The following is a 24,769-nucleotide window of genomic DNA, read 5'->3' on the forward strand; positions in this document are numbered from 1 at the left end:
ACAAGTGACTTGCACCAGCTTCCCGCCTCCCTCGCCCAGCTGCCCAGCCTGGCGCAAGGCCCGTGTCGCAGGAAACACTCTGAACAGCAGCTGCCATTGCTCCGGGGCTGCCAGCCGATGGGGCCAACCTGCGGAGCACCGGGCAGACAGCATCGACTGACATCGGCTGAAAAGGAACGGGCACCTTTCTTTTTCCAAGCCCTGATGATTTGAATTGATATGGAAGAAAAAGATAAGACCTTAAAAACGCTTCTTTCTGCATGGTGTTTCAGAAAAGCAATGTGCATCTCAAGACGGTGAAGGCCATTAGATAGGAGAACTGACTTGGTAAGCAAAATGGACAAAAATGTTCCAGAGGCATTTTTCCCTACACTGAAGCCTGCTTTAAGAGTGCCCCAAAATATGCCTCAATTTGAAAGATGAGATAAAAATAAAAGCGAGATGGGAGGCAAGTTATTTCAATTAATTTTAATCAGGCTACAAACTTCAATACATACAGCACCTCCAGAAAATAATCTAGTCCCCATTGTCTGTGTCTGTCTGAGAAATCATCGACTTTTTCAAGACACTTAATTTCACAGTGGTTGCCTGAAAAGGAGGAAAGAGTAACAAATTACTGAATGATCAGTCACTGAAAAATGCAAACTGTCAAGGGCAAAAAAAGTAATAAAATCTTATCCACATCCACATATTTCTTCACAATCCCTAATGCAGTGACACAAATGCACAGGGGAAAACTGTGTCTTTCACGTTGGGATGCTCCTGCTCATGCCAATGACTCGCTGTATACAGGCACTGCAGGGGTCTCAGAGAGCTGTGAATTTCAAAGAGGTGCAATATCAAAGCATATCAGGAGGAACTTTTAAAATTAAATTCCCACCATAATTCCAAATTTCATTGTTTTGATGGATTTGAATTATACATTTAGCATTTTCTCTGCATGGCATGTTACTTTTCTTTGGCTACAAAACTACAGCAGAAACAACTGTAGCACTGGTATGCAAAGGCCTTATATTAAAGCCAGGGTAGCTGGTGATGAGGTGCAGAGACACAAAATGGTCAAACAGGACTAAGATTGCGGCTACAAGATCCGTGAATGCAGTATGAATCCTGGGAGAATTAAAAGATGCCAAGAGGAGGAGAGACACTGTCTGTCCCTTGGGTTTTAGTCATATCTTCTGAAGAGCTGAGAATCTTCCTGGACAGCAAGATCCCTAAATGATCTAAATGGATCCCTAAATGGCTAAATGATATTTATTTTCCCTGTAATATTTCCATGACTCCACCCCTTAGATAAAAAGCAAACAACTATCACTTGTCACATGGTGAGGCAGAAGCACATAAACACGTTTATGTATTTTGGAAAAAATTCCTAAGGGTTAGCTGAACTATTACTTACCAAACAAGCTTTTAATTTCAGATTCAGGAACATAAAATGGTGGACCTGAAAGAAAATGGATGAAGCTAATCAAAGAGAAGACACGGAAAGGGGACAAACATTTACGCTGCAGCAGGAGAGCCAGCGCCATCACTCACAGCACCTGGCCTGCAATCGGGCCCCAGGGTGCAGCACCACCTGCAAGAACCAGAAAACGCCATGTCCAAGAACTGGTGGCACTTTGATGGGCCACCAGACAGCTTCACGTGTTGCCACAGCAGCATCTCCAGGCTGCAGCCAGGGTAGCCACATTGTCTGAAGTCATGGACGTGCTGTGGATACAACCGCTTTCAGCGTGCTGTGTGAATCTGGCCTACAGTCTCATTATACCACATGGCATAATTAAAGCTAAAAGCTGAATAATGTGAAAGGGAGAGCAATGACTTAAACTATTGCTGCTTATGACAACAAGACCTATTTTTTCAGGGACAAATATGCTAAAGAGCCCAAAAGCAGCAAGAAATCTCTTTCTTTTGGGAGTTAGTAATTAACACACACACACACAAATTTTTTTTAAAAGACCTCAGACCTCAGTATGTAATAACAGTTATAAAAGGAAAAAATACTTTATGATTTCACAGAATTTCCCTTCTTCCAAGCATATGCAGACCGTGGCAGCGGCTGGGAGAGGCACAAGATGGGCAACACGCTGGGTTGCAAATCCTGGGTAAACAGAGCAAAGCCAGTGTTCTCTTCAAGCTCCCCGGGCCAGACAGGATGTTACTCTAAGCATTCGCTCTTCCAGCTTCATTGCCACAGCCACACTTTTGGTTTCATTTCATTCTTAATATACCATGTCCATCCTCCGCTTACCCTTAGCATGCCCAAATGCTAGCGAGAATGCAAAGTTAGTCTCAAGCTTGGTCAACATCTAAAATTTGTAACACACAGTTGTATTGGTGTGATCAGCTAACAAAGCTCTGATGACAAAAAACCTGGGGAAGATACCAATATATCTGCCACATCTATATACAATTTGTATTAAAGCATGCAAAATCAAAACATGAACAGTGTGAAGTTCTCACCTTTGTGTTTGTTTGGATCGTATGAAACCGTAACAAGGAGGTAAGAAGAATTTTTCTCCATTAGGCTGATCATCAAACTGACATAGCTAAAAGAAAGTTATTATTTTGGAACTGTACAAACATTCAAGCGTAGCATTCGAAATACTCAACAAAAGAGGTAACGTGTATTTCTATGCAGATTTCTATGCAGAGGCAACTTGAACTGAACTGCACAGAAACAAAGCAAAGCTTGGAATTTCATGAGCATGAAATTCATGCTACACATAAAACAAAGGTTACTGTTTACTCCTCATAAACAAGCATTTATCTCTTTTTGCATATTCATCTCAAAACTAACAGACAAAACAGTATCATCTGCCACAGTCTAGAATACAGTCCACGACACAGGACTGACCTTTTTAAATTACTGTGAATTCAAGATTATGTATCGAATTCAAAAATCCTGGGGGTAGGGTCAAACTACATGTGGCTTGGCTATAGGCAAAAATGAAAAAATGGAATAAAGGGAAGTGAGGGGAAAGAGAACAAAGAGAGGAGAAGCAGGTGGGGTCAAAAGGAAATAAAAAATTCAGATGAGGCTTGCAGCTCTGCTTCTGCTGGGTTGGAACAAACCACATATTTTCCCACCATGAGGCAGGGTGGCTTCCTGAAAGAAGCTCACAAATCTAGAGCAGAGCATTCTGCGACTGCAGCTGATGCTTGTGGTAGAGAAGAACTTGTGTAGGTCAGTTCTTTGAATGAAAGAGGACTCACTGACAAATGGCAGGAGGAAAAACATGTCACTGCATACATTAAGAAGATAATAACAAAGCAAATTTACTAACCGTTGTCTGTCGCATGGATTCACAGCTACTAAAGCTCCTCTATCCCAAACCCCATCAAACTTGCCAAGTATTGAGCTACAGGGAGAGGAAAAAAAAGCTTAAAAATACCAAAAGGCACCTTAATCTTCATTCAGATACTTCTGTGAAGTCACAAGGATTCTCCAGCCAGCTGTGCAGGTTCCCCACCACCTTTTTGTTCCTGTCTGGCATTTGCATGATCTAAACCAATACAATCTGGAACCCAAGAAACCCCCCTGGTACACGGCCCTGCTGCAACAGCAAAGAGGTGCTGGAATTGCTCAGCATTTCCCCATCATTAGGGGGTGCTGAGAGAAGACAGGGAGGAAGGAAAGTCGCTTAAAAGCATTTGGGCTACAAGCCTGTGGTTTTGGCGATCATAGCCTGCTGCAACCCTTGAAGCAGCACTAACACGCACTCAGCACGTCCATAGCTCTTGACCACCTTCTAAACCCACGCACAATTTCAAATGTAGGTTAAGGAAGGTGCCTCGTTGCTTCACTATTGCTGAACTCAGCACACCCAGTACTTCTAGACACCTCAATTTGCAGCTACGTGCCCAGGGTAGTTAGCTTCAGCTTGCAATTTGTTTAATGTGGGGAAAGCTAAGTTACTTTGCTGCTTGCTGCAGTCTAACACCACCACAGACATTATTCTTCCTCCTGTATATGCTGGCAGCTGGCTTCAGTGACCACCTAGAACCTGCAGACGGCCAAGGCCATTGGGATGTGCCTTTATTGATGGGTAGTAAGAGCAGCCAGGGTGATGCCAAAGATGAGGACGTTTGGGGGGAAAGGAAGAGTGTTGGTTCTGGTAATTATCAAAATAGAAGCTTAGAGCACAAGGTAGTCATAATTTAAACGGTGTAATTTTAAAGATTGTCTGAAATAAGTTTACTTAGTGAGGAAAAATGTAGTATGGAATTGTGCAACACCTTTCTGCCTGACGGGAGGGTGTCAGAGTCCTATTGCACCACCTCTTTCTTCACTGCTGTGCTGGTTTTGGCTGGGGTAGAGTTACATGTCCTCCCAGTAGCTTGTATGGGGCTACGTTCTGGGTTTGTGCTGAAAACAGTGTTGGTAACACAGGGGTGTTGTAGTTACTGCTGAGCAGGGCTTACACAGAGCCAAGGCCTTTCCTGCTCCTCACCCCACCCCACCAGTGAGCAGGCTGGGGGGACACAAGAAGCTGGGAGGGAACACAGTTGGGATGGCTGACCCCAAGTAACCAAAGGAATATTCTAGACCATATGACATCATGCTCAGCAATAAAACTGGGCGGAAGGTTGGGAGGGGAGCCACTGCTTGGGGACTGGCTGGGCATCGGTCAGTTGGTGGTGGGCAATTGTGTTCATCTGCATCACTTGTCTTTCTTGGGCTTAATTTTCCTGTCTCTTTGGTTGTTGGCTGGGGGGGGGGGAGAGGGAGTTCCTTAATTATTTTTTTTTAATTTCTTTTTAATTATTGAACTGTTTTTATCTCAGCCCACAAGTTTCTTTTCTCACTTTTACCCTTCTTATTGTCCCTGACATCCCACTGGGGTGGGGAGTGGGGAAGGGGGGCTCTGTGGTGCTTAGTTGCCAGCTGGGGTTAAACCACGACAAACTTTTTCCTGCTCACTTCAATGAAATGGCATTGCTAAGTCTCTGGCATCTAGCCTAGAAGCTGATCCTGGATTTCCCACTCTACTGTGATGAGACACGATAACAGTTTTAAGTCCTGACTTTTATAGTTTGCCAAGACTAAGCATCTAATTTAAATAACCAGCCTCTTAAATGAAAGGAGGATTTTAAAGAGACAGTTAAACATGCAATGGGCATGAGGGGGACAAAAAGTCTAGTGAGGCAGGTGACAAACTTGACCTTCTGAGGCTTGAAGGCTATTCTCTGTGCATAGCTGAGTCTGCTGCACAGCCTTAGGCAAGCCCCTGAAGTTTTCTGCACTTTTTTTTTTCCCCAGCTTTGATCTGGTCTAACTGGAAAGGTGGCAGTGGCTCCATACAGGCATTTCTTGTATTTTACTCCCCACTGATTTCATCAGGGCCTACAGACATCACAGGCTGCAGGCAGCTTCATGCTGTGGCCTTCCCCCAGTCCTGCAGGGTCTCCCGGTTGCCCAGATCTCAGGACCTCACGAGCATCTGGGTGCTCCCTGCCCATCTGTACCTCCAATTTCCTTCTGAGGAGAACCAAGCCTTGAGGAAAAGGTCAAAAAAGGTACAACAGCTCTTTTTCATCCTGACGTAGAGTCAGGATGTAGCTAAGGTGTTAGGAAGTGCTCCGCTTGGATGCACCTTTCACTGTATCACTGCCCAATCTTTTAGCCCTACATCATCTCCTGCTATGTGTTTATATGCTATGTGGCACAAGAGATCACAGTCTAGATAATACTAGAACTAATAAAAATTAACACTTAAAGCAGAAATTCACATATCTGCAGCAGTCCCACTGGATTTAAGCAGCAAAAGTTGTGAATTTCTATCTCTGTATATATTAAATAGTTCCACTTAATGCAATTTTTAATTTTTTTTTTTAAAGTCTTGCAGCCATAATTGTATTAGGAGGTACAATGGTTGTGTAATATAACCATTTTACATATGTCCCAGAGTTCCCACAAAGAGCAGTAATTCCTGTTACTCTTTAACTAGCAAGAGTCTTTGAAATGTCTTGTTCTGACAAAGGTCAGGAGCACATCTGAGTTCTCCTCTAATGAATGCTGGGCTAATGGAGATCAAAAGGATTGGTTAGCAGGCCAGCCTCGGCAAGAGAGAAGTAAGTTTAATTACTGGGTAATTAATCAAATCATCTCTACATAGAAACTAGAAGAGTGTGTGCATTTTTCTAGTCACAGGTATCTGCTGACTGCTTCAGGGAATGCAGTTCATACTCTCACCGCTTCTGCACCCAGTACAGAACCATCCATCCAGAACGTGTAGTTGCCAGTTTATTTTGTGGATGACGAACCATGTACTGGACCTAGTCAAACGCACTGAACGGGTAATTAATTACCTATTTTTGGTTTATTTCTTAACATTATTCCACCATGTTATGATTGAAGTTACAGGTTTCACCATGCCACTTGGTACAAAACTTAGAACCGAATTTTTCAAAAATTGCTGATAAGAAGCTTAAGCAATCCCTGGGCAACTTGTCAGCTCACAGTAAGGATTTATAGGGATCTACACAGCTGTAGCTACACTTCAGGGGCAAGGTGGGGAAGAAGCCAGGCAGTACCTACAAAGTCACATTCATATCCAGTCCACCTGTTCCAAGGCACTCACTTTGCAGCACTAATTATATACACACTATTCAAATCAACTGGAGTCAGCTGCACCAGCAGAAGTCTTAGCAATGCTCTATTGTCTAAAAGACTTTTGATCGTAGTAACAGATATTTTTTTTTTCCCCAGTTTATGCAGATGGGGGCAGGGGGGAGGAGATGATACCATAAACAACATGTTCTGGTACCCTAAACTACCTATTATGCCCATGTATGTAATCTCTCTAAAAAGCCCGTCCAAATAAACATTAACACTTGAATTCCTTCTTCTTACTGAACAGCCACGGAACAAATCCTTGTATCCTTGTTCCTGATAGTCATATGTAAGAAAAGCAAAGAAACAGAAAACTTCACCAAAACCTTATAATCTAGGCAAAATCGTATCTGAGTAAGAGGAGGGAACTACAGAGCAGGACTCTGGACACCTTCAGTTTCCTACAAGATACATTACAAACCCAGAAACAACACCACCTTCTTGGATGCCCTCCAGTCTCCAGCCACCCTAGCACCAGTCTAGGTCTGAGGATGTTTTAGGACAGATTTAAATATGCCTGTTGCTAACACCACTAGAAAACTACTGAGCGCAAATAAAGATGCCGGGTGCCTTACTGTCCAAGGCAGAGGACTCTCTCCAGCCCCTAGCACAGAAGACTAAGTCCTCCTGTAGTCTCTGAACAACTTTGTAATTTTCAAAATTCCTCCACTGGCTGCACTTGGGCGGAAGGTCAGTGCAGAGCCACCACAAAATCTGAGAAGTGACACTTGAGGCCACAGAGCAAAATGGGTTGAAACACTTTCCAGGAGTCAGTAGTGCAGACTATTAATAAAGTATTTTGCATTTTCTCTTAAGTCTTAACTACAAAATAAGGAATTTTTTTCACTAAAAAGCCTTCACAAGACATTCGTAAGCCAAGCCACATTTGTCAAGACACTTGCAGAGTCAGTGTTTGACAATATATTATGCAGTCACAAAGTACGTTAAGTAAAGCAATAGATACATATAATCAGTGGGTACAGCTTATCTATGCGTACGTTAATCAACGGTTGGGGGAAAAATACATTTAGAACTCAGTTAAAGGAAAAGCTGACTAAGATGACACCTCTAGGTATATTCTCTTCACTTTTACCAGGCTGCTCTAAGTAAGTGATTGTGCTAGGGTTTTGCTTTGTAGAATCCATCAGTAATGTTAAAGGCAATTTGTTTTTACTGTAAAAGCAAACACATTTTTCTGTAACTTTCACAGGGCGGCTTAGAACAAGAAGCCCATTTACATTAGTTGGCACCTTTATCTAGTGGTCAACAAGAGTCAATTTTTGTTGGAGACAAAATTTACATTTCTTATACAAGTTAGTGAGAGTTTTCTTGAGAGGACCTGTCCCAAATCTTTAAGGCTGATTCAAATAAAGTAATGTGACAGTATCATGACATGTATCAATAGATGTTTCATCATAGAGAGTTGTGAAACACACTGTATATTCCTACCTGGACAAGTCATAAATACTGCAGCAGTAGAGAGAAATGTTACCACAGGTACTCTACAACAAAAAGCAAAGGAAACAATACTTATCAGCAAACTACCTTTAAATATGCATTTATAAGTGTACATTTATATTTCATAGCTTAAAATATCCACATATACTATTTTAAAATATACACTTTGGTGTAATAGGGAAAAAACTGTGAGAAACTTTTTAAGTTTTAATTTACTGAGGTACCTCTCCTGATTCCTTCTGGAGAGGCTCTGATCTATCAAGGCATGCAACTGTCCAATATTAAAATACGTTTACTTTACATTCAGGTGCTTCAATGTCGTAAGAAAAGGCGGCCAAAGTAATAAACTCAGAAGAAGAACTTCTCAGTCCAAAATTACAACTCGGAGCCTCCTTTCAGACCTCTTCAGGTGAGGTGAATGACTACCAGTAAGACAGAGGCATAAAAGCACAATGACTTGTTTGCTCAGTGATGCCCAGTAATTGCATGATTAACCACACCAGATCATTCCACAATGCAGGAAACGTACCTGCAGCTTTTTTGCTCCCGAAATCTCTGGGACTGGCTGCTCGCAATAAGGCAGTCCATAGTCTGAAAAAAATTCCTTCAGCGCTTGCTCACTGACTTCCACACCAACAACGTTGTGTCCCATGTCCACCAGCCTGCACACAGCAGAGAGAGGTGCCACATTTATGCGAAGCCCACAGTTGGGCCATTACCAAACACCTATCTCCCATGCAGCAGTTATTCCTTAGGGAAACCCTGGTTTTTGGATGCACTGCTATGTCTAATCCTTTCTGGAGCGTTCACATTTTATTGCACACTTCTCCCCTATGATCTGAGCTTAGATTAGCACCATTCGCCACACAGCTGATGCGCACTTACAGGCTTGACTTAAGATCCAATGGATTATTCATTTACTTCCATGCACTCGATGAAAACAAAGGTGATGTCACAGATGACATCCATTTCAGCTCACAGAAACATGCTTTGCTCTGAACTGCAGTGGCTGGGGCACGCTGCCTGCCCAGCTGCCTCTGCGGCTTGCAGCCACAGCCGGGGTGCTGCAGCAGCCCACACAGCCTGCAGTCAGCCTAGGCAGCAGCTATCACGATAAAACCTGATAACTGGGACAAACTTGACTCCTTGAGGATGCAGCTCAGGCAGTGTTTTTTGGTTTGCATCCCCTCCCATCAAGAGAAAACCCTGGCCTACCCACCCCCAGAAAATAAATAATAAACTTAGAAAATAGGAAGTTATATTTAACCCAAATCATTTCAGTTCCCAGTGTGACACACAATGCAGACCTTTGAAAACATGCTCTGGCACAACCAACCTCATTGCAGGCAATTTAAGCTGGCATCACCGTCCCCCCTACCCCCCCCCACCCCTGCCAAAAGCAGCAGGGGTAAGGGCACAGCTTCAGTCACACTGTCCCTCATAGACTGAGCACTCCCTAGGCTGAACTTGGGACAATCAGGAGGACTTTCAGGTTAGTCCTTATCCATCCCATTTATGCTACTGTACGAATATCCAGGAAATGAAACCAAACTTCCTCCTGCCTTCAGGCTCCGGTGACGCGCTCTCCTACCAGCCAGATGCGGCAGATTTCCATTGGCCAACATGAGGCTGGGAATTCCCCCTCTCCCTCCCTCCCTCCCCACATCAAATAAGATTTTTGCTCTCATAATCTGTGCTTTACCATTTCATCTCTACCGCTTTACCACAAAGTGGGAAAAATATCCTCAGTCCACTCCTGCCATTTAAAAGAACATCCAGGTACTTCTGGAAGAGCCTGCAAAGAGACAGACGTGCTTTACTCAGCACCACAAGTATCTGTGCCCGCACATTAAAAGCCAAGTGCTACATACACCAGGTAGTACATGAATTCCAGGTGCTTAGCTCAACCTGCTTCATACCATTAGAAGTAAAAACATAAAAAAAAATATCCGTTCACCTTCCACGTACTTCGAAAGTATATTTCATTTCTGTTAGAAACGAATGCATTTCTGTTTGTTCCATTTTCTGTTTTATCTTTTCAAGTACACAAAAAACCAACCCAGCTCTAGGATGGCCACGAAGCTTAAACAAAACGATTATTGAACCTTCATATCAATCAAATCACTACAAAGGTCCTAAATTCAAGTTTCATTGACTGAAAGGCTGTATGATCCCGTTTGCTCCCTTAGGTCCCAGTGCCCCGGTGCCCTCAGCATGTTTTAGGCCCCAGTTTCATAACTTAGCAGCAGCAGCACCGAGCTTCTGCATCGGAAAATTTCAGATTTTTAGCGAAACTACACAAGCTTTGCAATTTAAAACCCGATTCAAGAGTAAAAGATCAAAAATCACTTCAAGCCTTTCTTTTTCTCTGCCCTTTTTTGACAGATGTAGGCCACAAAAATAGGCGTATTTATTTTAGTATCAAGCTGTGCCTGCATAAAATCATTCTCCTTTTGTAAACGCTCAATTTTCGATTAAGAGTTTCTTGACTAAGTCACTCATCTGACATCTGTACACAGCTCTGAGGAGTAAAGTCACGTACGGATGTCCTTGCTCCTTGTGAAACCCGATGTTCCCCATTTCCCATTTTTGCAGCCATTCCTCCTCGGTCACCACTCTGTCCCTCTGTGCTCCAATATCCGAGCCATCCATTGTCCCCAGGGAGTGCCAGGAGCTGCAAAAAAACCCACGAAACATCCAAAAAACAGAGAGAAAAATTACCCCCACCCAACGAATGGTCTGGAACCGACTCTTCCAAGAATCAAATAAAAATTTAGTACAGCTGAGATGATAATTTGGTGACTACTGGCTCTTATTTACTAGAATCAAATAAAAATTTAGCACAGCTGAGGAGATGATAATTCAGCGACTATTGATTGTCGCTTCCTAGAATCAAATAAAAATTTAGCAGAGCTGAAAAGATGATACTTTGGTGACTAGTGGCTCTTAACCAGAATAAAATAAAATTTAGAACAGCTGAGGAGATAATTTGGTGATTGTTGGCTCCTACTTTTTAGAATCAAATAAAAATACAGTAGAGCTGAAGAGACGATGCTTTGGCGACTATTGGCACTTACTAGAATCGGATAAAAATTTAGCAGAGCTGAAGAGATAATTCAGTGACTCTTGGTTCTTACTTACTAGAAGCAAATAAAAATCTAGCAGAGCAGAAGAGCTGATATTTTGGCGACCACTGGCTCTTACTAGAATGAAATAAAAATTCAGCAGAGCTGAAAAGATAATACTTTGGTGACTATTGGCTCTTACTTACTAGAGTCAAATAAAAATTTAGCACAGCCGCGGAGATGATAATTTGGTGATTACTGGGTCTTACTTTTTAGAATCAAACAAAAATATAGCAGAGCTGAAGAGGTGATAATTTGGCCACTATTGGCTCTTAACAGAATTGAATAAAAATTTAGCAGAGCTGAAGGGATGATAACTTGGTGACTATTGGCTCTTACTTACTAGAACTGAATAAAAATTAGCAGAGCTGAGGAGATAATAATTCAGTGGCTCTTGGTTCTTACTTACTAGAATCAAATAAAAATATAGCAGAGCTGAAGAGATGATAATTTGGCGACTGTTGGCTCTTAATTACTAGAATCGAATAAAAATTGAGCCAAGCTGAAGAGACGATAATTCGGTGGCCACTGGCTCTTACCTCCCAGACCCACAGACAGACTCGGCCGCGCTGCCGCGGCGGTAACCGGGCGGTAACCGGTGGCTGCGGCCAGACGCCCCCCGGCTCAGCCCCGGGTGCCCCCCCGTTCCCTCTCTCTCACGCAGACTCGCGGGGGCGAGAAGCGGCCCAGGGCGGGGGTCCGCCGGCGCTCAATCCACCCCCCCCCCGACACACACCGGCGCTCAATCCCCCCCCCCCCCCCCCCCCCCCCCCGACACACACCGGCGGGTACCTGGGGGCGGCGGGGCCGGGCCAGGCCTGTCCCCGCCCCCCGCTGCGCACGGCGGAGAAGCGGAAGCGGCGGCAGGAGGAGGCGGGCTGGGGCGGCGCGGTACCGGGGGAGGCGGCGGATGGCGGTGGTGAGTGACCCCCTTCCCTCCGCTGCAGGAGCCCCCTCCGCGGCTGGCGGGGCGGCTGCGAGCGCTGCCCCCTCGCCACCTCTCCCCTCACCACGTCTCTTTCCCTCCCCCGCTGCAGCTGTAGCAGGAGGCGGCGCGGACACGCGTGGATGTCTCCGGCCCCCCAGTGACCCGGCCCTGAGGTGAGTGCCAGGCAGCTCCCCGCCCCCCCCCCCTCTCACCGGTACCCTCCCCCCGGGACTCCCCCCCCCCCCCTCCCCGGGACTCCGCTGCCGCTGCCAGGGCGCCGCGGGCGGGGCGGCAGTTACCGGCTGTCAGCCGCCGCCCCGCGCCGGGGCTGTGAGGGGCGGGCGCCCTTCGTGCCCTCCCGCCGCCAGGCTGCTCGCCGCCCTCTCCCCACCAGGCCCGGGGTGTCCCTGCCCTTTCTTTTTTTCTCTTAGATATGTTATTTTTTTCCCCTAAAGACAAACTTGCTGTTAGCTGAGGAGGTAACACTCCCCCACCCCCCCAGCTTTCCGACGGAGGCCACGGCTGAAGCGTTATCAGATGTGACAGCACATTATGCGTTTCTCTCCCTGTCCGTTTAAAGTGCTTATTTTCTCAGCCGATAGTATTTATAGGATGCAGAGTCACGTAAACCTAAACCAAGTCAGCAACGTTTGCATATTCTTTAAAAAGCTGTGGGTTTTTAGGGCGGGGGTTGGTTTTGGGGAGGGGAAGTGGGGCGCAGGGGTGTACTGCGCTGGAGGCACTGGCCTGGCATGCACTTCTGTGCACGAGCTGATCTTTTTTGCTCTCTTTCTCCCCACCTCCCCCTTCCCCCACCCGTCACGCTTACAGCAAAAATATGTTTGTGATTCTGCACGACTGGCCTCCACCTTTCGAAACGGGACGTCTCCCTGCATCTTAAATATTTTACCCAACTTCTTAGCGAACGCTAATGGCCACCTTTTCTTTTTCTAACCCCCTGTACGCAGTGAAACAGCAGCCTGTCCTTTTTACCTTGGTGGGTAAAGGGCCTCCACGCAGCTGCTGCCGCCTGCGATCACCTGGCGCTCGCCAAAATGGGCGGCCTGGTGCCTTGCTCGGTGCTGAGGTGGTTCGTAGCCTCTGACCGTAATGGCAACATAGGAACGATGAAGCTAAGGTGGTACAGAGCGATGCTGTTGTGCTGCTGATCCAGGAGGAAAGCTCTGGGTGGTGGTGGGAAGCCACCATTTCCTGGGGTGTAACGCAGCAGGTTAGGGAAATTTCATGTAAATGAAACTGGGGTGGGTTTCCTTTCTCTACTCTCCAACTTCATCCGCCCCCATACAGTGGTAAGTTATGGTGGAGTGATGCTTTTTTTCCAGGTAATAAAGGTTGACTTAATTATTTTTTCTCTCCCTCTAATGAGTTATAATTGCAGGGGGGAAGGGGGTTGCATGCAAAAAAGAAATTATTATTTTTTTTATTGGGTTGTCTGAACTGATTTTTCACTTGTGTGGATATCATCATGTGATTTCCCTTCCCCTGCCAAATCAATTTCTGCTGTCTTCAGAGGAGAAGGAAGCACTAATTTGCTTGATTTGCATCAGCCTAATTTGAAACTTTGTAAAAATACCCATTCTCTCCTCCTCTTAGCTTTACTTTTAGCAGAATTCCTGAACGAAGCTACTGCTACCACGTCCACCGCGGTCGGCTTGAACAAGGAAGATACAGCCTGAAATTGAGATTTCTAAATTGAGAAGTCTAAAATATATTTTAAAAAACCCCACAAAACCAAACACCAAACTGATCCCTATAAATAAAAGCTGATCCCTATTACAAGATAACATTGGTGATACAGTGCCATAGTTGAAGGATTTTATTTCCACCTCCTTTCTGTATGTGGTGGAATGCATTTAGATTAAATTCTTCCTCCAGGCTCTCTTTATTTGTGTTTTGCTCCCTGTGAAAAGAATGCCTTTGATAATACCATTTTAAATGTGTTTTCATATTTCTGTGGCATACTTTCTCACACTCCGTGCTTTCCAGCTTGCGTGATAAACTGGTCTTTTCCGCGTTCCCACTGATGTAGTCAGAGACAGCTATAGAGCTTTCTTATGGCATAAACCTCTTATTTTTTCCTGTAGTACGCTTAATGACGAAGTCTGTAATATTCCAGTCACCTATAATTGCCATGCAACTACAGTTTAGTCTTTAAATTCTAATGTACTTTCATAGGAGGGTGTGCAAGTCTTGGAACTGATTGTTTACCTCCTATTAAACATCTCTTCAGTTTGCTGTTTGGAAAAGTGCTTTACAGTGTGAAAGTTTTGCTACCAGTAAATCAGCAGTAAGCAGGATGAGCCTTACACTGAGTGGTATTTCAATGCTTGCGTTATGATCTGATGTCTGTTCACTTTGCCAGCGCAAATTCTGGTCCAGGTCTTCACATGACGCAAATCAGATTATTGAAATCCAGGGTATGCTGATCTGGAACTGCCTGTCAAGATGTACTCAAGGCTCTAATCTTAACTCCAAATTTAGTTTAAAATAGTAGCGTTGTTCCTTCCCTATAATGCCTCATTCTCATTTTGCTCCTGAAGTCAAGCTATACAGATTCTTAACTAGGTAACTCTTGACAAAAGTAGCATTACGAGTGGCTGTACTGCCCAAGTGATTAGACAGCTCTACAGTGTCAAGCAATTCAATTTTTTTTAACTACTGCCTCTCTTTTTTTGTAGATCTAATAATACAATGTCAACTGGAAGGGTACGAACGAAAAAAAAGGCATGTTCTTCAGACCACTCTCCAGACAACCTTCCTCTGAGGAGCTCTGGAAGACAGGTATTTATAATAATTTAAAAACACATGGGTTCGTACTCTGGTATTTTGTATTTTCTGTTGATGTTTATAAAGAAAGTAGGCTTCGTTGTGGATAAGTTAGAACTTGGAGCACTTATCCAGAGAGAGGAAGAATTAGTTAATTCTGTGAATAAGTAGGCAAAGTGTCTCGTGTCTGAACAATATTCAGAGAAGATAATTTCTCAGTATAACTTGTAAATACTTGATGTGTTAAAAATACTATCACAGATTTCTGTACAGCCAGACAAAGCTGTCTATCTATCCAGACGGAGGCTTAAAACACCACAATACGCGGCACCTTTGAGGCCCAGAAGAGACATTTGGTGTACAGCTTTGTATCTGGAGTCTAAAAAAAGCCCCAAGGATACCCTAGTATTTTATGTGAGGTGCAGATAAGATTGCTGCTAATTAATATCAGTAAGTATGTGAAGAAGAGATTTTCTGAAGGAGAAATAGAATGAACGCATGAGGCTTGGCTCATTAGCATGTGATGGAGCTTAAAATATAATTTAAACTGGAAGCTTTGCTTATAATTTCTTCAGTGGCATCGGTTAGTCTAAGGCAAGACATTTTTAGCTTCAAATTATATTTCCAGCCTTACTGGTTTTGGTTTTTTTGGATTTTTTTTGTTTTGTTTTTGGTAGAAATACTGACCTATTTTGACAGCTGTTTCATGCTGCAGCTATTTCACAATGGATACAAAAATTTTCATTAGCGCCCTTTTAACCCACAAGCTGCAAAACTGTCTGAATGCTATTTTGTAGGAGATGCATTTATGTAATACCCGATCAGATTTCAGCTATTCTTTATTAGGTGAAGAAGAAAGCGGCTGAAGCAGCAGATGATGATGATGAAGCATCAGAGAAGAAATATAGAAAGTGTGAAAAAGCTGGATGCACTGCAACATGTCCCGTTTGCTTTGCCAGTGCAGCTGAAAGGTTTGATTCTTTCTGTTTGCATTTTCCATGGACTTCTCTAAACTTGCCGCTGAAGTTTAGGATCCTGGCTATATTCTGAAAAATCCCTTCATTTCTATGTGTAGAGGGAGAGTTGAAAGGTACTAATAAGAGTCTTACAATGCCAGGAAAGTTTCACAAGTTATTCTTGTTGTGGATAACTTTCTACTGTGCAAGTTGCTAATTCGGATATAGAATATCTTTAGAATACGCTTATTTATGTTGTTCATGGTGTCTTCTGGAACATGCCTTGCTTCTGTGAAACTGAGAGCGTGTTAGTGTAATCTGAGGCAGCTAAACTTGCTTTCAAGATGGAAAATGAAACTGTCATTTACTGTAGAAAGTCTTCATCACTCCTTTGCTGGAGTGCTTTGCAGTCCGCAGTGGGATTCTGACCTTGCAGTTTTAGGGTTTGAGAGACAGTCATTTGAACTCTTTGTTTTTTCATTGTTCGTGGCTTTCTGTGTGCTCACACGAGTCCTGTGTTCTGACCCTGGTGGTACTGAACGCGTGATTCTGGCAAGATGCGTCTATAATAAGCAACACGTTAGACCTCATTATGCCGTAGGCAGGCTGTAATTATACAGCATTCCTCCCTGGGTAGTTGAGACGAATTTTCCTATTTTTATTTATTTTCCAGTGATACAAAATAATTCAATGCTTCATCTAGGTATCTGTGTGGATTTTTTTCCGTGGCAGGGGGGTATTTTCATAGGAAATCCAAGTGTTTTGGCAGTTGCGTGAGTGACTTGTAGAAGAAATAAGCATCTGACAGATCAGCATTGGTGATACTACATAATTTAGTTAGGAAACAATAGATACTGCTTAGTCATCTTTTTAAGTTGTTATTTTAACGCTTTGATTTCCGCCCCTCCCCCCACCCCGTACATATTTTCAACATTATTTGAAATGAGATAATCTCATGGCTAGCTGTTTTGGTGAGTGGCTTAGGTCAAGGCTTTTTACCTCGTGCATTTACCTTGAATCATTTCAGTGAGTTTAATGAGAGTTTTCTAAGTGAAGAGCGGTTGTTTTGTCTGATGAATATTATCGTTGCTAATGGATATTTCTGAGAGTAATAAAGAATGAATGTCCAGAATGTGTAACTGCTTCCTCAGGGTTTTCTCTCATTGGGTTAAAATCGCAGCCAAGTCGGTCACGTGAAAAAATACAGGCAACATCTGTTTTGTGTTCAGATTTGCCTTTATAGTTTTGTCAGTTGTTCTGGGGATGGGATATTGTAACGATTTACGAATCAATTGATCACACATACAGGAAAAATCCTGATTTAAATGATCCCTCCCACCCTTGCACTAATATCAGAACAAAATGGAACAAAGTAAAGGAACTGTAAGTTCCTGTGGAGGGGGACATTGTCGTCTTATACATTAGCGAAACACTTAATGTGTTACAGCACGTATTGTAAAAGCGAATGTATTTCATGTTCAGGAAACGTCTGATTAAAGGGTTCTGAAGAGAGGCTCCATTGACCATTGTTAGCGGGAGGTTGCTGGAAGCCAGAGCAACTATAAAACTGCGCATTGTGTACGTCGTGCCTCCTTTGCATCTGGTGTTGCTTAGTTGGGAAACTGGAAGTGTTGGAGACAATTGAAATCTTATTGTTATTTGTATGACTGTAAGTGCCCTCTGCAAGTCAGCCTTCACGAATGTAACATAAAGCCCTGGCTTGTCCTGAGTATTTTTTTCACATTCTAGAATGTGCTACAGTCAGTAGAAAGATCTTTTTTTCTAAATGTTTTGTAAAACTATTTCTATGTCTCCTGCATTACAGGTGTGCTAAAAATGGGTATACGTCTAGATGGTATCATCTTTCCTGTGGGGAACACTTCTGCAATGAATGTTTTGACCACTATTACCGAAGGTAGATTTGCCAATTAAAGTTGTGCCTTTTCAGTGCTTATTAAAATTTGACAGATGTTACAACTGTTGAAACATCATGTACATAAACATAATACAGGACTTGTGCTCATTTTATTCAAAGCAAGGCTTAGACACTGACGCTAAAACTGCAGGTTTATGGACTAGTCATCAACTCAAACGTAGCAGTGTGGGCAAAACTGGTTACTTCAGGCAGGCTGGTTTGGATGTATGGTTATCTGAAGCTTTTGTCTCAAAACAACAGAGACTTTTAAGGGATGAGAACAGTTTTAAGTAAATCTATTTTCCTTTATAAAGGACATTCACTTTACAGTGTGAATTCAGGAGACTTGCCGCTCCATAACATTAAATCAGTGAGCAGATTTAACTCTTGCGGTTCAGTGACTGTGAAGTGAAGACTCTGCTCGGGCTTACAGAGTGCTTTCAGCTCCAAGCTCCTTCCCACCTAGAGTGGGAGTTGAGTCCAGGTCTACTAAAGCTTTTGGGTGCTTATGTGCTCAGCAGTACCTGTGACTCAGGCCAGGCCTTGGGTGCTGGAAGTGTGCTTATGATCGAGAGGACACAGTAGTCGGGATGCAATTTATTACTGTCGTAAGAACCATGACTTTCTCCTTATTTTAACGGGAAAGGTAGGACTCTACAGCCTTATTTCTCTGTCCTTACGTAAAATGTTTAATTTTAGAATATCTGCTGTTGCTCGAAATGAACTAAATATCCAATTTTCTGACTGCTTGTCATTTTATTTTCCTCTTCTTTCTTAGCCATAAGGATGGTTATGAGAAATACACTGCCTGGAAAAGGATTTGGACAAGTAATGGTAAAAGTGAGCCCAGTCCAAAAGCCTTCATGGCTGATCAACAGCTTCCTTACTGGGTAAGATGGAGGGTGATCTGTTTAATATCATCCATTTCAGTGTGATGTTCTAGTGTGAGTTTCTGATATTGTATGTTCAAGCAGCAGGTCAGCTGAGGTTTTGAGGGGATTTTCTGGTATTAGAGTGCGTTGGGAAAGCTCAAGATAATAATTCTGATCAGCCTTTCTGTTGTTAGAGACCTCCACACCCCACAAAGAACCACCTTCTGTTGTTTTTCAGTGAAGTAGCAGTTAAGATGTGTGACGTTCAAGAGTGTGACAGCTATAGGAAAGTACGAGTGTGAAAGACTTCCAGAACAGATTTTGTATTTCCCTGCTAAAAAGAGCAGGAGCAGAGAGACTGGAGTGGAAGGAAGTTGGGTGGTGGTGTCTTTTTTTGTTGTTGCTGGGTTTTTGAAGTGGTGAACAATGTGTTTTTGCAGTAATGCTTACAAAACCCACTGAAGACCATAGTAACTGGGTGTTGAATTGATTTTGGAGTTAGGTTCTGCGGAGAAATTCAGTGTTACAGGAGATGGGCACAAGATTTCTGTGTACCAAATGTCTGTCTTATGACCTGAAAATTACATGAGAACAAATTTAACAATTGTATTTGACAACTTTCTCACATCTCGCTGCTTTCTAATTGGTTAGTTATGCTTCATTAATCTTACCTGTCATCAGACAGCAACTAGTAAAAACATGTTTGTGTGTTGCCTTGTAGGTGCAGTGCACAAAGCCAGAGTGTGGTAAATGGCGTCAGCTGACAAAGGAAATCCAGCTGACACCACAAATAGCAAAAACTTACAGATGTGGTATGAAACTGAACAATTCTACCAAGGTAACACAGAAGAGTTTTGCTCATGTTGAAACTAACAAGTTGATATTTCTTGTTTGCAGATACTAATTTCTTGTTTGCTGCTTAATGTTTCTCATGTTGAAATGGTTGTCCGATAGCCTGGAGAACTGTGTGGTGACAGGCCTACAAGCTGTTTGGATTTTTTTTTCCCTAGCTGGAGATGTCAAAACAGAAGTACCTGGAATGTTTTTTGTCTGCACAGTCAACTGTAAAATCCTTCATTCTGAAGCTACAGAAAGATTATCAGCATGTACAAGCCAAACATGCACCAGGAAGTTTATTTTGGTTTTGTTTGGCCATACTTTGTTATTGAGGAAAGAATCTGAAAAACTCAATGAGCTTTTATTAATTTCTAGCAACTCTGTCATGGGGCTTTACATGAAAACTCCTGAAATTTGAAAGAGTCCTTAGAGTGCCATAGTATCTATACAGTTAAAAACATAACGTGAAAATACTGATCATGTGAAGATCAGAAGGGTCAGCATTTAATCTTGAAACTTTGTGATAAAGATACTCTTAAAATAAATGAGGAACTTTCTTCTATAGTCTAGACTGGAAGAGCTTCTCTGGCAAATGTGGGCTATTTGCAGAATTTTTCTATAAAATTCCTGTTTGTTTGTTTGAGCATTCCACTCCAGTTCATGTAATCGAATGTATATTTTACTGTCTGATCAGTAGAAACTAACTTAACAAGTGTGTTTTAACTATGCATTTCTCTACTATTTATTTTTATTAGCATTATCATCTTGGCTACAGAAGGCTAACACTAACGCATTTTTCGTTTGTTTTTTAAGCTTCGAGAACTATGCCATAAATATAAAACAAAGTGACTTGTCTAATTTTTGTTGTACAACTTATGAATAGCTCTGATACCGTTCACTTTTCTTTCAGACTGAGGGCTCAGACCAGTGTTCCATGCCTGAGGACTTGGTGAGTAGTGGCTGTTCCTCTTCCTTTGTCCTAGAATATGAAAGCAATCTTAAAGCACAGCGTATTTCTTTCCTTTTCTCGGGCCTTTGGCCAATTGTGGTGGTATTTTGCTCAGGAAACTGTCAGACACTATTTGCAACAGAGCCTAGGGCCTTCTACTTTTTCATCTTTCTCCTCTTTTTCCCTTACCATACCAACTAGCTTTCAGGTGGTTTGTGGTGTCTTTGAGTTGTGGCCTGTGATTCAAGGTTTACTCCTAATTCTCTTTTTTGATCAAGCAAAATAGCATTCAGTTGCCAGCTTTCAAATAAAATTCCCCATCCTAAAATTTCCCTATCTTTCAGGTAGTTTCTATCTTTAGTCAAGGTAGTCTCCTGTTTTTGAAGACTGCAAGAGAGCATCAAACCATGTTTTCTCTCTCCTCTCCCTTATAATACAAAACTAAACTCCATGTATGTTGGTGTTTCAATGGGCTTATGATCATGTAATGCTGCATTTCAGATTTGGTACGATCTGATGTTCAATAAGTCAATGTTGACAAGTGTACCTGAGGTACCCCTATCCCAGGAAACGTGTTCAAGGCTACTGTTGATTTGTAGAAGCTTTGTGGTTTTGTTTTCTTAATGCATGTTTGATTTGTAAATGAAGGCTGAATTAGTGTTTTTTAGGGTTTTAGAGGGTCTTTGATGGAGACAGCAGAATCTAAACTAAATTCATCAGTCAGTTGTAGGCATTTCTAAGTTCAGATTTCTGGATGCATAAATGACCGTAAGTGTTTTATAAAGGGTCTGTTAAGGCATAGATGTGTTGTCATGGCACGTCTCATCTGTTTGCTTTCCACGTGCGTGTGGAGTTTGTGAAGTTTCAGCTCCATTTCTGAGGAAGAGATTAATGCTACAGGTTTTCTGTGTCAGGCTGAGGAAGGGGAAAGAGGGAGAGAAAATGTCTTTATGACTGGCAATTCTGAGATTTGTACTTCTAGTGCTTTTTGGTCTCAGTTTTGGAGGGAGGGGGGGGAACTGGTTCATTTTCCATCGTTTTCAAAGTACTGACGTGTTCTCTTCTCCCCTCTTTCCTTCACTTCTCCGCTTGGCCAGAGAGTGGCTGAAGTTTCAGACCATTGGTGGTACTCCATGCTCATACTCCCTCCTTTGCTGAAAGACAGTGTGGCAGCTCCCTTTCTAGCTGCATATTATCCAGACTGCGTGGGCATGAGTCCATCCTGTACCAGCACTAATCGGTTACCTGGTGAATCCAGCCTTGTGAAGTTAGAGCACTTAAAGAGCGTGCCTAATTTGACTGGTAAGGGCCATCTGCAGGGCTCTGTTGCTTAAATAGGTGTGATAAATTTTGCCTTATAACTGAGTTTATAAGGCACATAAATGCTCCTGATTCAGAAATACTGGTTCTGTTCTCAGCACTAATACACACTCTCTGTGTGACTGCTTCTGTACTTCTTTGATGCAATTTACTCGTTTGTAAGGTAAAGGTAATACATTTTGTATGGCACTTCTTTAGGGAGTAAGCACAGACTGCGTAGGCTTTTTGTTTACCACCTGCCATTTGTTTCTAGAAATGGGAAATGGACATGCGGGTACTTAAAGATTGTTTGCGTTAAGGAAATGAAGATTTAGCAAAAGAAAACATGATTCTGCTAGTTTTGATTTTGTGAATCTTTGGGGCTTTGGAGAGAAGGATTTAATTTCTTAAGGCACTGAGATTCTTTGTAGGTTAATTTTTTTGCTAAGGACAGCTCTGAGACTGACAGCCTGGGAGTGCGGATCTGCAGCGTAGGTCAGGTACGGAGAAAGGTAATTCAGGATTCCCACACTCATCTCTAAGAGTGCTTTGAGGCAAGGTCAGCTTCTGCGTTGTCTTAGCAGGCTTTGCTCTCCTTAGGTGCTGAAAATAAATCTGTTCATCTATTTATCTGCTTAACAAACAGGAAACTTTTATTACACAGAGCTACCAATACTGCGTGTGGAAGATGGCTACTTCTGGTTGCTACCCACTCTGGGCAGTATTGGGAGTTGAAGATGAAAGGGGTTCAGAGTCCTGCATAAGCCTGTGCAGTGATGCTAGATCTTAGACTTGGGTTTAGATCCTGTTCCTTGTTGGACTCGTCATGGCATCTGAGGGCACGCACAGTTTGTCTGACAAAACTTAAGCTCTCATAGGTGCAAGACATACCCATCAGGTAGCAGGACAATTAATATTCCACAGCCTAGAGGATAGGAGAGGGGAGAGCAATAGAAATTAAATCGTTCTGAAGGTGGCTAGAGGCTGGAAGGCTTTGTTACTTGTTTATCTGTGTGAGGTCAATGGATCGTCTTAAGAGGGAGAAGGATGTAATGAAGGTAACGATGGAGTATGACTAGTTCTTGGTGTGTCTTTGTTCAGTTGCAGGTATGAACAAGTATTTCCAGCCTTTTTACCAGCCCAATGAATGTGGGAAAGCACTTTGTGTGAGGCCAGATGTCATGGAACTGGATGAGCTCTATGAGTTCCCAGAATATTCACGAGACCCTACCATGTACTTGGCTTTGAGAAACCTGATTTTGGCTCTGTGGTACACAAACTGCAAGGTAAGAGATGCTAATAGTTAATTTGTTTGTTTATAAATAATAGCTACTTTTTTGGCATGTGGACTCTCTTCTTATGGATTGGACTCTCTTCTTAGATGACAACTTATGCACCAGAAAAACTGCTGCCATCTTTTTGAAAATCCATTCTAAGATTGGCTGTTTTTTTGGTTTTGTTTGTTTGTTTGTTTGTTTGTTTTAGTTCTTTTTACAGTAAAAGACAAAAGTTTTAGAAGTATTAAAACTCTACTGAGTCTGCCCAACTATTAACTTTTAAAGGGGTGCTTGAACATTTTCTAAATACTGCTTGTGAGTATTTGATGGGGGTTTTTGTTTTTTTTTTTCCATATGACTTATACAGGGAAGAGATTGTCTTTTTACTTACGCTAGCTATGACACTGCCTTCAATGGAATTGCTGGAATTTCATGTACTGAAGCTGTCAGATACTGTTGTGTGTATTTATGTGAAGGTTTCAGATATTAATCTGGTTTTTTAGTTGGAATGCCAGTTTGGAATGGGTTTTACTTGAATGTCATTGTGAGCATTGCCATCAGGTAGATTCATTTTGCAGTCGGGGATGCTTTTCAATACCATTTTTGCACTAATGCAGCACACCATGGAGTTTGCAAGAGTATCTTGTAGACTTATGTGCTAATCAATTGCATGGATAATATTCCATGTTAATCTAGCTTAATAAATTGTTACCTTACTGTAAAGCTGGCTAGCAAGAAACTTCCACCAAACTTGCCTTTAAAATGCTCTCAGAAGCCTGATTTGTGATTGATTTCTACAGCCTGGTTTACAGTTTAAGTACGATGTAAACACGTGAAAAATTGAGTATTAGAAAATAAACTTTCTGTCCTTTGTTTCTGCTTTGCAGGAGGCTCTTACCCCTCAGAAATGTATCCATCACATCATTGTTCGGGGGCTTGTGCGTATTCGCTGTGTACAGGAAATGGAGAGGATACTTCATTTTATGACAAGGAAAGGGCTAATTAATACAGGGATTTTATCAGTCAGTCCTGACCAGTATCTTCTTCCTAAAGAATACCACAATGTAAGTTGCTGTAATAATCTCTACATTATTAGTTCTTTAAAACTACATGGCACATGTCGTAGCTTTTTTTTTTTTTGGAATGGCAGGTAAAATTACATCTAAAAGCAAATACACTGCGTGTCTTTCACATGGTTCTCATCTGCCTTCAATGGTTGTGGAAACTACAGACATGGGATTCTTGCCAGCAAGGTTTTTGTTCCCACTAAAATCTGTGGAACTCAGTCCTATGGATTTCTGCTTCCTATGAGCTTTCCAGATGGATGGGAACTGTGTGAAAAATATACAACAGACTTAGGTTCTTCTCATGGCTTAACCGTGTAATACATAGTTATATACAACCGCTCGCATAGGCGAGGAAACTATTCCGTATTGGTTTGCAAGATCTATGATTGAAGGGTACGCACTTCACTTGTGACTAGCAATTTGCTTGATAGCACACAAACTTATCAAAATAATGTATTCTGTAATGGAGTATCTCCTAGAAATTGCAAGTTGATTGATGTTTGGAAACTATATATTTTAAATTTATAAAATATTTTTTACTGGTCAACCCAATCTGTGATTGAAATCATTACGAGGTAAGTGTGTTTCTTGGCTGATAACTTCAGTTAGATTTTGTTACTTATAAGTTCAGCTGTTTCTGTTAAAAGAAATTGAGACATCTGCTTTTAAAGTCCTTAAAAATT

At 42.3% G+C, this 24,769-nt stretch overlaps 2 protein-coding genes across 7 annotated transcripts in view; one reads left to right on the forward strand and one right to left on the reverse strand.

Annotated features, from left to right (window-relative positions):
- Positions 1-453: 453 nt before the first annotated feature.
- TPMT (thiopurine S-methyltransferase) lies at positions 454-13,259 on the reverse strand. Of its 4 annotated transcripts, none has more exons than XM_055799714.1 (9): positions 13,121-13,259; positions 10,617-10,748; positions 9,777-9,869; positions 8,604-8,736; positions 8,066-8,118; positions 3,288-3,362; positions 2,464-2,549; positions 1,400-1,444; positions 454-588 (listed from the first exon to the last, which is right to left on the reverse strand). In XM_055799714.1, exons 2-9 carry the CDS (start codon positions 10,724-10,726, stop codon positions 473-475), a joined length of 711 nt encoding a protein of 236 aa, XP_055655689.1. In that variant the 5' UTR covers positions 10,727-10,748; positions 13,121-13,259; the 3' UTR covers positions 454-472. The 4 variants fall into 4 exon arrangements, with proteins under 4 accessions (XP_055655689.1, XP_055655687.1, XP_055655688.1 ...); XM_055799712.1 differs by lacking the exon at positions 13,121-13,259 and adding an exon at positions 11,992-12,117; XM_055799713.1 differs by lacking the exon at positions 13,121-13,259 and adding an exon at positions 11,982-12,040.
- KDM1B (lysine demethylase 1B) overlaps positions 12,012-24,769 on the forward strand; it is a 28,283-nt gene continuing 15,525 nt past the window's right edge. For 2 of the 3 annotated variants that reach the window (XM_055799705.1, XM_055799704.1), the window contains exons 1-11: positions 12,057-12,118; positions 12,237-12,300; positions 14,827-14,929; positions 15,761-15,885; positions 17,696-17,785; positions 18,564-18,675; positions 19,379-19,495; positions 20,405-20,443; positions 21,541-21,745; positions 22,844-23,028; positions 23,907-24,083. In XM_055799705.1, coding sequence (XP_055655680.1) covers positions 14,840-14,929; positions 15,761-15,885; positions 17,696-17,785; positions 18,564-18,675; positions 19,379-19,495; positions 20,405-20,443; positions 21,541-21,745; positions 22,844-23,028; positions 23,907-24,083 — 1,140 coding nt within the window. In that variant the 5' untranslated portion in view covers positions 12,057-12,118; positions 12,237-12,300; positions 14,827-14,839. Of the gene's footprint in view, positions 12,119-12,236; positions 12,301-14,826; positions 14,930-15,760; positions 15,886-17,695; positions 17,786-18,563; positions 18,676-19,378; positions 19,496-20,404; positions 20,444-21,540; positions 21,746-22,843; positions 23,029-23,906; positions 24,084-24,769 lie in introns of all 3 variants that reach the window. The other variant, XM_055799706.1, reaches the window with a different exon arrangement.

This window comes from Falco peregrinus, chromosome 3, assembly GCF_023634155.1.
Source record: "Falco peregrinus isolate bFalPer1 chromosome 3, bFalPer1.pri, whole genome shotgun sequence".
In the NCBI taxonomy this organism is placed as follows: Eukaryota; Metazoa; Chordata; class Aves; order Falconiformes; family Falconidae; genus Falco; species Falco peregrinus.